Genomic DNA, 13,567 nt, shown 5'->3' with positions numbered 1-13,567 from the left:
TCTGCTTCCCCAGAAGTCCAATGTGCAACAGACACACACATACGCAGACACACACAGGTTCCTTGGTGCCTTACTATCTTACTTTCAAGCAGTAGTATCCAATGATGCAGAAGAAAGAGATAACTGTGTGCAAAATGGCTAAGATACGCAGCGTGGGCTCCATGTAGCCGCTGCTCTCCTCCAGCACATAGTGAACTGCAATGATTCTAGGCGAGCTGCTGTCCAGGCTGCTAACTTTGGCATTTTCACTTGAACTGCGAGTGGGGAGCTCCTTTCCTTCAACCACAGAAGAAGTGGAGACCTGATTCAAATCATTTAAAGTACAGTCAGTTCATGTCCTCTGACATCAGGGTAAACAAGAAACAATGGAAACCCAGTCTTAGCAGATAGCTGGATGTGAAACCACTGCACGATGAAAAGACTAAAAGCAAAGGCTAAAAAAGATAGCTTTTTCAGTATCTTGTAATAACCGATAATGGAAAAGAATCTGAAAAAGAATATATGATACATATATATATATGTAGAGAAAAAATATATAAAAATATAACTGAAATATATATAACTGAGTCACTTTGTTGTATGACTGAAACTAACACAATATTATAAATCAACTATACTGCAATAGAAAAAAATAATGACAAATAGTGAACAAATTTTAAAAATTCCCTCTAATTTACCCAGACATGAGGATTCCAGTGCATGCAGGAAATAATTAGATGGCTACGCTGCCTTCTCAGTGATCAAAAGAATTTAATACAATACAGATACGCCACACCCTGATACAGTAACAAGTGAGATATTCAGCCAAATTAGACTCTGAGTACTGTGGGTAGATCCTCTGCAAATCCAACATTCTTCAGTGGGGGCATTTCTCACCTAGTGTGAAGGAGCAAATCTATCCCTGCTGTACTAGACAATCAGCAATGTGCCTGAGATTCAGGTTTTCATTTTCATCAAATACATTTCAGAATCGGTTTTGATGTGCTCACTAGTGGATCTCTGAAATCTTTACATTCAATTCAGTCTTTCATATTGGTTATTAAAAGACTAAGATGTACATACCTTATAAAAGAGCAAGATGAAATTGATTGCAAACGCGACAAATAAGGCTAACATTCTCATGTTGTAAAAGTTGCGAGCAAAATAGTTCTGAAGGTGAAAAAAATTATTAAAAGGTCATTGAATCAAGAGACTTGAAATTTGAAGACAACTGAAATAAAGCATTCATGCATTTACCCAAAACTATTTGTTGAAGGCCCACTGGGTTTCAAGTCCCATGCTTGGTGCTATCGATGTAAAGCACCAAGCTTTACGACGTAAACCACCACGGAGGAGACATAATAAAGAAGCACACTCACAGATAAAAAGCGTAATTTCAGGGAATGTTAAATGTTATGAAGAAAAATCCATCAGGTTAAGGACTTAGGGAACAGGGGCGCTATTCAGACAGGTGGTCAGAGAAGGTCTATCTAAGGAGGTGACATTTGAGCTGCGGCCTGGATGCCACTGGACGGCAATCAAATGAACAGCTGGGGACGGGAATGTCAGAGAAAGAGCTTGGAGGGCAAAGGTCCTGAGTTCCAGGTGATGCTGGTGTGTTTGACGGATAGTGAAGAGGTAGCGCAGTGAGAGGAGGGGAGAGTGGGAGGGAATGAGGTCAGAGAGGTGAGCGGGGGACAGGGTTCTGTAGCCCTCTGATAAAAAGTCTGTTGCCCCTTATAGCACAGTGGTTCAGTGTCTGATCGCTGGGACCACACTGCCTGGGCATAAAGCCTGACCTCACCACTGACTCACTGTGGGATGTGGGCGAGAGACTTAAATCATTCTTGTAGCATCATTTTTCTCACCTGTAAAGTGGGAATAACAACAAAACCTGTCTCATAAGTTTGCTATGAGGATTAGGTAAGTTACTATAGGGGAAGTTAGTCATTACTCTTGTTAATATCACTGGAATTATTATTTTATTCTACATGGGATGGCAAGCTCTTGGAGGAGCTGAAGAGGGCTGATGCAATCAGATGACCTGAAAGATGATTTTCCAGCTACTGAGTATAAAATAGATTGGAGGCAAGCATGGAAGGCAGGAGACGAGTTAGAAAGTGACTGCAGGATGCAAGAAGAGATGATGTTGCTGGTGGTGGCTTGGACCAGGTGGTGGCTGTGGAGGTGGTAAGTACTGGGCAGACTCTGCGTATATCTGGAGGAGAGAGCCGAGAAGAATTATTGTTGGGTTGTATCTGAGGTAGGAAAGAAAGAGAGGACTCAGAGATGATAATTCTGGATTTGGGGGTCTGAGCAACCAAGTAAATGGTTGGTTCTATTTTTTGAGCTATGAGGAGAAAAAGTACAAAACACTTAGAGAAGTGGGTTTAAGGAAAAAGGTTATGGGGCATACCAAGAATTTGTTTTAATATTAAGTGGGAGATGACTATGAAGTATCTACCCGGATATGCCAGGGGCTTTAGCATCATAAGGCCATAGCAAAATGACATCTCATTAGTTATCCCTCTCTGTGGACACAGCCCATTTTGATGGTGTCATCTCCCCACACATGACCCTGACTTTTCTGCCACCATTTATAGGACCAAAGTTGGCCACCACATCCAAACCGGGTCAGTCACATTGGTTCTCCGTGGAGGGTGGGACTGGGTCATAGGTCGGAGTTAGGTACTCTGGTTATCTGAGCTGGGAGGTCACAAAGGCTCGGGTCACGAGGGGCCTGTGGCACCTGGTGTGGTCATGATTAGGCTGGTGCATGCAAGCAGGTGAACAGAGAAAGTCATATTGCAAGAGAAGCAGGAAAGTAGAAACTGTGACCTCTGAGACAGAAGGACAGAAGGAAATCTGAATTATGTGCTATACTCAACTGCAGTTACACACTCTTCAGGAACCCAGGGGCACTGCTGCAGCTTATTACAGTGCCTGTGCAGCCTCACCCCCTATACCACGCCCAAACCACACCTGCAGCCACGTCCACCGTGACAACACATCAAACCAGTGGTTATCCAGAGTTGCCTCAGAAACATCTGTGTTCTGTGTACTCTGTATTAAATAATATAGTAACATACAAGGTAGTTTAAGAAAATATAGGTCAAACTATTAATTAAAAATATATTTGTATACATTCTAAAAAATGTGTCATATATACACTTATGCATAAGCAATTAGAACATATCACCACTGAAAACAATCCATTTCCCTTACAGGTGAAGTTCTATACTACATGAGTTTCTTGTCTATTTTTTTCCCAAAGGCTAAGTATGATTTTGCCTTTCAAATGGCCGTATTATGGAGTGTTGCTCATAATTTCTAGGTCTGACATTATTGGTCAGTACCTCTTACAGGTTTATTCTAGACATTCATCTCCCAGTCTTTTCCTGCTTGAAAAAATTATATATAATATTTATGCACATATACATACATACACATATAAGAGGGCTTTCAAACAAAATTTTTAACAATTCCATCCTGTATGAATAGGAAGAGAGAACTACATCTCCTTTCTTTGTTTTCCACGTACAAGTATATATTTTATTAACTGGGAGAGCATTTCCACAAAGTGTTTAGGACACTACAAAAAGAACTGTCTTCTCCCTCTTTGTTCTTTCATTTATTTACTTATTTCCACTTAAAGAAGAATTTGGAATAGACCTTCTTATTATCAATGGAGAGTTGGCTCACTGCATTAATATTTTTATAACTGGAATTTTAATGAAAGGGCGATGTTCTAGAAAGGCTGACTAACCCCACTCTGGAACATCAATATGAATTACTTGTCCCCTAGAAGGTATTCTTTGCTATAATGTATGGCAGAGCCTTACATAGTGTTCTGCAAAGAGGGAACCCTGGGGTTATGTTTATTGACTTGCCCTGAAGTCCTTGTAGGAAGACACTGGCAGTCACTAAATCAAGTGGACCCGCATGTGAATGTGTGCAGAGGTTATGTGTTTGATGACAGGGAGCCGTGGACCAAGGCATTCATTTTAACATATAAACACTAAGATGGGCAAATACAACATACGTGCAGGGCTGACCCAAGTGAAGGTCAATGCATATTTACTGCACCCGAATGATTATGATCTCACGGTATAGCAGTAACAACATTCATTTTAAAACATCTTACTAGAAGTTTCTGTTGATAGGCTATGATTTTCTTCCAGAATGCTGACTCAGGAACTTCTGGCTCTCCATATCTGTGTGTGTGGAGCTGCCTCAATTTTTGTTTACCCTTATCTTCTTTGGCTTTTTCTTCTTTTTCTCCATCTTCTCCCCTACAAACACAAATGAATGAAAAATAAGCCATCCATAAACTAAAGAACTGAACAGGTTTTGTGCCAAAATATACAAACGAACAAATATTTAAATCATAGTATCAGTTTTAATAACTGATATCTCTTCCAATGAATTATGATATTCAGAACTTTAGAATTAGGGGTAGGACTTCTTGCTTATCATAGCCCCCTACAGATGGATAATTTCTGTGAAGTTCAAATCTATAGGACATTTTACAGGCTTCAAGTATCTTTGTATCTATACCTAGCATATTCCTTTCCAAGTGTAGAGTAAAATATTTAAATGAAAGAATAACAATGGAGACTTTTTTTGGCTGCTACTTTTTAACACATCTTATTTTTAAATTCTTATTTCAATGTTCAGGCTACTAGGATTTAAAATCAGAGGCGTGCGCATTTGGTTGTTCACATGTGTAAAGAATGTCAATACCTTAATTTTGCAGAAAATAATGAAATTAGAAGCTCTGAAATTTGATACCTAAACCCCTCTAGGTGCAAAATACCAAGGCTTCATGGAAGTATATTTATGTATATGTGTAGTCACAGATATGTAACCCACATAACATAACCCATACTTAACTCATATGTGGTCAAACATTATTTTAACGTTAAAGAGTTGCCATTGAAATGACTGTCATGCCCTGTTACATTTGTCTGCATTTCACTATAATAGTCACTTATGTGGCCATTTTTACAACTGATTCAACAGTTCAAGGTCTGTGACAATGAATAGTGCTGACTGTACAAAACACAACTGTGGCCCTTGTTTGAAGCCTAATTCAAACAAACCAACTGTAAAAATACCCTTTTCAGACAACTAAAGAAGCTTAAATATTTAGCGGGTATTAGATGGTACTAGAGAATAATTGCAAATTTTGTTAAGTATAAATAATGGCATGATAATTATGTTTTTAAAAAAGTCCTTAGCAATTAGAAATGTACACAAGATATTTATGGGTGAAATAACATGGTGTCTAGTATTTTCTTTAAAGCAACTTGTCGTACAGGAGGCCCCAAAATATGTGTGTGTGTCTGTGGTAGGGAGGGTAGGCAGGAGAAAACCTAGATGAAACAAAATTAGCAAAATGTTAGCAATTACTAAAACTTGGTGATGGGTATATGGGGTGCATTATAACATTCTCCCTTTTGTGTATGTTTGAAAATTTCTAATAACAAAACTCTTTAAAATTTTCTGTCTCAAATAACTTGGAAATAAAAATGATTTTCCCTGAAAAAAGTGTTGTTATTCAAAAGGTGACTCAAGTGATGTCAAGTAGGCATGTGAAAAAGTTAAACTGTTTTCCATGAAATATAACATTAGAAATAAGAACTATTTCTGAGTTATATCATTTAATGTCTTACTTTTATAGCTATAATTAAATTAACACAATTCTAAATAAACATTTGCTATTCTAAAAAAAAAGAAGAAAAAACAGAACAGACAATGAAAACAGGCCAAAGGAAGTAACAGAATAGAGGAGAAAAATAAAATGCTACATGAGAATGCTACAGGTGCACTATAGGCACTTAAAATTTTGATTTCCCCAATTGTTAAAAATGTGCATATAAAACTATGTAAACTTGGGGAAAGATGTAGGTTTCAATTATTAACAGAAAGCCAGTGTTATGAGGAAATTATACATTTTCATTGCTTCATAGGCAGCTCTTTATTTCTCATTGCTGCATTTATAACTGTGCTCCACAGTACCAGGAATATTGCTGAAAATGAAGTTTCCTGGTTCCCAGACCTGCTGATTAAAAAATCTGTGCTGGGGCCTAGGAATCTGTGTCTTTAACAGACTCTCCAGGTGGTTTTTACGCAGGCGGCCCTAGGACTGTGCGTTGAGGACCACCATGCCCCAAGAATTCTGTGCCACGGCATTCAGAACGTTTGTCCCCTCCCTTCTTTACAAGGACAGAATAGATGCTCGATTTTAAACAGAGAACTACAGCCGTCAGTCATCTTGCAGAGAGCATCACATGGAATCACTGAAGTCTTTTCTGCTGAGAGAGAAACACACAAACAGAATCCTCATGGCACAAGAAAGAGGTGGGAGTGGCCCCCAGGGCAGGTGGGTGGTCTACGCTTATCCCTGCCCATGGGCTGAGGCTCTCCACTAAGATGACAGATGTCATCCTGCAGCCTTAGAGTCTCCACTGCATCTCCTGAAGAGAGAGGACGAGTGAAAGACACTAAAACAAAGGAAAGGATACAGCAACTACACCTACTCGGCTTTCTCAGGTTCGGATTTGCTTTCTTCTTTTTCTTCCTTTTCTTCTTCTTTTGCCTTCTGTTCCTTGGATGAGTCAATGGGGAAAAGAGAAGCAGGATTACACATCACTTTTGAATGAGTTTAGGGAGCCCCGTGACCCTGTGTCAAACTGTAACCTATAAATGATACCCTCCTGTCTCTATTGAGATAAAACTGCCATGTGTGCTCCTTCTTCTACTGGTCCACGCATTTCCCCCTTCCCCGCACTTACCTACCAGGCTAGCAGTAGGTACCAACTTTCTGAGCTCCTTCCCACTTTTCTTATTTCACAACCACCTTCTTTCCCTCAGTCACCTACTCAAATCCTACTCACCCTCCAACACCAACTTAAATTCCACTGCTTAAGTCTCATCTAACTACTCCAAGCTATACTGAGGTTTCCGTTTTCTCAACACAGGTAACCTCTACTGTCTGCTGCCTATGCTACTTACCACTTAATAATTTTCTAACTTTTTCATGAGTCTTTTATCTTTCTAATAAACTCTTTAAGGCAACTTGAAAGCAGTGGGCACATCTTACATTTCTTTTAATTTGCTATGATACCCAGTGGTGTCAGACACCTGGCCAATCCTCATAAAATATTTGTGGATGGAATGATTATCGTTCAATTGCCTAATGACAGGAGGGTGAATACTTCAGCTCGTCCTTTCATAGTTTAACTTAATAATTTATAAGGAACCTTCACAAAATGCTAGCTCCACCTAACTAAAAAAGCCATTCCTCTTTGGCAAGTCAAGTCATGTACCGAAAACCACCCTGGCACTAGCAAGACAGCTGATGTCAAGAAGTTCACTTATCGTGCCCACCTGAAGTCCAGAGAGCTGCTGTGACTGGAGGTAAGTTACCTGGAAATTTTCTTGCACCTCGGGGATAGGGACGGGGTTGCTCATGAGGTCGCTCAGGCCAGCATTGGGATTATGAGGAATCAGTTTGTACTGCCCGCCTTCTCGCTTCAGGTCCAAGCCAAAGATGTCGGAAAGCAGGTCACTCTCCTCGGTCAGTTCCTTTAAGTCCGTCAGATCTTCGTTGGGCAGGGCGCCTTCCATGGCTTTCCTCTCCCCGTCCTCCCCGTCTCCTCGAACCTCATCCTGTGTGGGGTCTGGCATGTTGGCCAAGAGCTCCGCCACCTTGATCTTCTTTGCACCTTCCACAAGGCTTCCTCCCAGCAGGAGGCTGCCGACGATGCGGGAGAAGCCTCTGAAGACGCTCGCTACGAAGTGCAGGAGGCTCATAAAAAAACCCCAGTAGGACGTAAAGAAGGCCATGACCATGTCCCTCACTGTCATCTTCTTCACCTTCTTCATCTGCTTCTTCAGGCTCTTTAAGCTGAGCATCCGCATAAGGGTCAAGATATTATACCTGAGGGCAAACAGGGCCGACGTGACCGTCACGATGGAAAAGAAACCCGTCCTCGGCCCCTGCTCCTCTGGCTTCTCCTTCCCGCTCTCCTCTTTATTCGCTGACCTCTCGTTCAAGTCCGACTCCGAGATCTGAGCTGCGAGCTGCATCTCAAATATGGTGTCCTCACAGAAGTTCACGAAGAGCTCCATCTTCTCTTTTTCTCCCCCTTCGTTGACCACATCAAATATAAATTGCCTTTTGGACTCCTTGACCTGGGGCTTCTCCCACTGGGTTCGGCTGGACTCACTGATTTCAAAGTAAACCCTCTCGATGCGCTTGGCACTGCCCATGATCTCGATGCGGCCCAGAAAGGGCTGGAAGTAATTCAGGACACTCTCGGCCAATTCCAGGAAGGTCTGCAGCCGGGTGTCGTTGGGCATGTGTTCAGAGAGGTTTGTCAGAAGCACTGCCACGTTGAAGCCGATGTCCTTGGCAGGCTCGTGGAACCGTTTGACAAATTCCTCGTAGTCCAGGGTTTCGTTTTCATCCGTCTCTGTGCAGGACAGCAGAAATTCAGTCTCGGACTGGGTGTAATGCTTATGGCTCTCCATCGCTTTGTGGAAGTCCCTCTTGGAAATGACTCCCTTACCATCTGGGTCATACTCTTTAAAGGTGTCAGAAGACGTCAAGTCCTTGAGTTTTAAGAACATGTCAAAAAATTTGAGAATCATCTCCACGTTGTTGGAAGATTCCACGAGCATATCAACCATCTGTTTGCCGATGGTGCCATTAACGACATTGCCTGGGGGTAAAGAACTGCATTGGCTCAAAATGAACATGCCCGATAAAACCGGTGTCTAAGCTGGATAGAAGCTAGTGTACGTTACTGTGAATTAATTGTAAACTGGTCCAGCTGTATAAGCTGTCGCTAATTTGTGCAGATAAATATTAAACATCTTAAAATGTCTAAAAAAACCCAGTGTCTATAGAGAAAATAACAATATAAATCTTATATGACATCTGAATCAAAGATAGCTCCTTGTTTATCTTCCAATGTATGAAGGAAAAGATGAGTAATTACTTGTAAACTCTAGTTTCAAAGAGTCATTACATGAACACAAGCAAAAGCATATTTACGAAGTAATTAGACTAACGCACATAAAACAATATGTGAAGAAAAGCTGACATTTTTTTCTTCTAATTGTGTTTTAGGATTAAAAAAAAGCAACGTGTTTTAGGATTAAAAAAAAATAGGGCAAATATTTATATTATCCTAAAGTCAGAAACTGAAATACAGTCTCATTTTAATAATAAAAATGAGTGTTTGCACAGACCTTTTGGGTTGAAATGTCACTGCTCGTAAACGTTACCTGATTTCATGTTCATATGTCTGTGAGGCAGGTACTTTTTATTAATTCTGATTTTACTATTGAGAAAACTGAGGTTTGGCAAGGTTAAATTAACGTGCTGGCCGTGACATGATTATTGAGGGCTAAGGCCTGGATTTTAAACAGATCTGCTGAGAGCAAATTAGATGCTCTTTCTGATAGAAATGTAAAAGATCTCTCTGCATTTCTTCATGGTCCAGAATGTTTATAATTAGAAAATGGCAGATTATGGATAAGCTTGAGGAAACGAAATGTTATCCTAAGGTATAGTCATCGAATGCTTTTATTCCATGAACAGAGCTTTATATGTAACATGAAGACATGCATCAGGAAAAAGATGCATGGTGAGGGGTTTGTTGAGTGCATTTGTGAAGCATTAAACACCAGGGTTAAGAGCATAGGCTCAGGAGCCATGCTATTGGGATTTGAATCCAGGTCCCACCATCTGTTAGCTGAGCTACCTGGGCAGACTTCTTAGCCTCTCTGCACTCAGTTTCCTCATTTGCAAAACAGTGATAATATTACTATGCAATTCATAAACCTGATATTAGGATGAAAAAGTACTTAAACCAGCAGCTGGCATATTAAACGAGGTTAATTTTAAGTTGTCATTCCTGCAGTTCCTGTTGCAGTTATTAAGGTTGTGGTGTTATTATTATTTAGACTAAAACTTGAATTGATGTCATGGGAAAAGGATCCTGTGCTCAAAGGGTATAAAGTGGCTGCCAACTAAGGGTTTCGAGCAAATGCTGCATCGTTGAAGTCCTAGCGCAAGGTGTGCCTACTGCCTTAATTAGTCAAAGTATAGCTGTGCAGTGCAGGGCAGGCTAAGAAACAGAGAGAGGAATTAGGAAGGATTTAAGGAAAAAAAAAAGGACAAGGAACATAATAGCAAACATTTTTAATTTTCTTTGGTCGTATTCACATGATTTCACTGAATTCTTGCATCAGCCTATCATGAGCCCCATTTCACAGAGGAGGAAAGTGAAAAATGGAGATGTAACTTGTGTCAGGGTCACGCTGCCTGCGTGGGAAAGTAGGATGCGGGCGTTGGTGGCAGATCTCAGAACCCAAGCTCTTACCTACTACGTTTACTGTCTGAGACAGAAAAGAAATGCAGTAGCAAAGGAAAGTGAGTTGAAAAGAGAAAAGCGCGAGAATGAAAACCGGAGAGAGAGGCATGTATTGGGAGGACTAGGCCGCCACTAGACTTGGTGGACTGGGGCGCTCTCCCGAGCCTTCTCCTCCTGCAGACTTTTTTTTTTTTTTTTTTTTTTTTTCGGTACGCGGGCCTCTCACTGCTGTGGCCTCTCCTGTTGCGGAGCACAGGCTCTGGACGTGCAAGCTCAGCGGCCATGGCTCACGGGCCCAGCCGCTCTGCGGCATGTGGGATCTTCCCGGACCGGGGCACGAACCCGTGTCCCCTGCATCGGCAGGCGGACTCTCAACCACTGCGCCACCAGGGAAGCCCCCTCCTGCAGAATTTTAAGAACCCATAGGAGTCACAAGGCAGTCAGCTCAAAGCAGCAATTTACACCATTGGAGTGTATCCAAACGTCTGTAATCCCCACTGGTTACAAACAAACAAAATGATAAACAAATAAAACCTTCTTTAGGTATTCTGTCTGAAGAGCATACTCTCTGGGGTATCACTATGAAATGAAAAATATCACTATGAATGAAGTACTAGTGATTTCATTCCATAGTTTTATAAACTGAGATAGGCAGGATTTCTCTTTTTTAAAAAGCAAACTTGGAAAAAGAGTAATCAAGCCAGCAATAAATCTGAGGCATCTGTCCCATCTCAGCGTTGATATTTTATCCTTTGCAGCATGCTGACTCCCAAAGCAAGCATGTATGGAATCCTTAAAATAAAAGATTAAAGGGAACTTGAAGACATAAATCAAAACTACCTTCCAACATGGACAGCAACATGACCACCATGTCCTTCTGAAGATCCATCAATTCTTTTAGCAGCTCAATTTGACTGGAATCCTGAAAGAATTAACATACTGCGTTTGAGATAATATGGGAAACCTATGCAGCAAGAACATCATACTTATTCTCACAAAAAGAGTACGGATCTACCGATAGTAGACACTTGACAGCAAAATAGAGCTAAAGGGAGGCCAAATATAAGTCTGCAGCTTATTAAAAATACACACTTAGGAATTAAAGAGTATTTACTGTTGATTCCAACTCATGTCTATTAAAGTATTTGTAAGCACAATGAATAAATCTAACAAGAGTACAGAAGAACTAAAGCAGTGGTGGAACCCCTGGGGCCAGGTAGGCAAGACTCAGGTGCTTCTGCACATTGGGTATCTTTCTTTTACTTGAGTGAAGACTGGACTTGTCTTTTCTTCTTTCTAACTTACTACACCAAGATGCTATATATTTTGTAAAAATTAACATATTCTGGAAAACACAGGCATAACAGTGATAAGAGATAAACTTATCCTACATAAATCTAGGCAAAAATGTACACAAGTATTACCTGTATTAATAATGCACAAAATATCTTATTTACCAATTTTATCAAGCTCTGATATTTCTCTCGTTAAAATTTTCTGCTTTGTTTTTCATTTTTCACCATGAAAAAAAATTATTTTACAAAGCTATGTTGTGTCCTAACATCACTATGCTTAGATTCAGTGCCTGGAAATATGGAATGTACTTATATTTACATTATGACCTCATGAATCATCAGATTTTTTTATTTTAAACTATACCCCTTTTTTTAAAAAAAATACAAGGTATCATTTTATTCATATGAATTTTGCTACATAGGAAGCCAAATTTCAACACTGCTGGAAGGATGAGGCCTTTTCTTCCTAAATAGTTGTTACCTTGACTAGGTCTACAAACTGAACAACTGCTAGGTAGCACCATCAGATGTTCATAAAATGATGGCAATACATCTGAATCGGAACTCTCCTGTGAATGTATAAATTTGGTTCATGTTGATTTCTTTTACTTACTAAAATGTCATTAGCAATTAGTTGAAAGCATCATGATATTTCCTTACTTGGTTGATTACCAATAACTAGATACTAACAAAGATTCTCTCCTTGACCAAACTAGCCAGCTCCTCTGGGCCCTCTTCCCAGCTAGGCTTTAATCTTGGTCTATAAAGACTTGAAAAAAACACCACCATAGTTTCTAACAGCTCAAGGCTGCATCCCTAGGATGACCCCAGCTCCCCTTAGAGTGCCTGCCTGAGAAAAATCAAGACTGCCAGAAAAATTTTCTGTTTGTTCCAGCCAACACCTGACGATAGTAGAACCTGTCTCCCAGGCTCTGTGGGAGGGTAGAATCCTGACTTTAATATTCAGCTGGCCCAATCACATTTACACTGAACAACCGTTTGTCATTTTCCTCTTCCCTAACTCTACTGAACCCTGCTAACCCCCCTCCTCCTCCCTTTAAAACACTTATCACCTCTGTACAAGTCCAAGTTGAGTTCAGCTCACACTAGGTTCTTTTCCCTACAGTAACAGTTATCACTGACTAAATTGGTCCTTGCCACTTTAACCAGTGCCTGGCTTTATCTTTGACCAAGATATCTTCCTGCTTGTAGGTCAGAGGGCAATGTGAGTATCCTCACTTTGCTGGAGGAAAGGAGACTCAAGGAAGAGAGATGGGACACGTGAATGAAATCGTGGGAGTTGGACTGGAGTCCTTTGACTTTGAATCTAGCATTCTCTCCTCTACCTGACACCTGGAAGATACATACCCACACCCCGACAGACATGTCAGCCTCAGGAGAGCCCATCAAAATTCACTGTATCACAGGGACATATTTACTCAAGATTTATATTAAGAGTTTTTCTGTTCGTGTAACTCTGAGCTCCAAATGCAATACACAGTGAGAAAACAGCACTCTGATGTTTTCAAGATATGCTCCCGAATTAACATTAAAAAGCATGGTGGAAAATCTGTTGCTTCTTTATTTGCCTATCTGTCTTTCACAAAGTAAAATGTCCTGTTAATGGGTGAGTGTCACCTTTTGAGAACAGCTGCTTGTTTATGACCCTATAAGAAAACTGTCTCCCCTTAACGAGGGATTTGGAACAGATGACAAATCCTCTTCCAATTATCTGTAGGGAGGAGGAAAATTCCAGTGAGTAATCATCGAGAAGTAGGTCTACAAAGGACTGTAAAATGTACAGTGTTTGGAGAGTATATTTTATTTCTCCATTATAGTCAATTCCTCAATACCTTTTGTTTTCAAAATTGAATAATGGCTTCCACCTATTCTCAGCTTGCATAA

General features: G+C 40.5%; 1 protein-coding gene across 2 annotated transcripts in view; it reads right to left on the bottom strand.

Moving 5' to 3' along the window:
- RYR2 (ryanodine receptor 2) overlaps positions 1-13,567 on the bottom strand; it is a 725,859-nt gene that overhangs the window by 40,774 nt on the left and 671,518 nt on the right. For both annotated transcript variants that reach the window (XM_081249359.1, XM_081249358.1), the window contains exons 88-93: positions 11,208-11,289; positions 7,411-8,708; positions 6,522-6,589; positions 4,124-4,271; positions 1,063-1,149; positions 83-301 (exon numbers count right to left, since the gene is read on the bottom strand). In XM_081249359.1, the coding sequence (XP_081105485.1) occupies positions 83-301; positions 1,063-1,149; positions 4,124-4,271; positions 6,522-6,589; positions 7,411-8,708; positions 11,208-11,289 (1,902 nt within the window). The remainder of the gene's footprint in view (positions 1-82; positions 302-1,062; positions 1,150-4,123; positions 4,272-6,521; positions 6,590-7,410; positions 8,709-11,207; positions 11,290-13,567) is intronic.

The sequence above is a fragment of the Mesoplodon bidens genome (assembly GCF_964165515.1).
Source record: "Mesoplodon bidens genome assembly, chromosome: 1".
NCBI classification, from domain to species: Eukaryota; Metazoa; Chordata; class Mammalia; order Artiodactyla; family Ziphiidae; genus Mesoplodon; species Mesoplodon bidens.
This window is presented reverse-complemented; position numbering and strand designations above follow the sequence as displayed.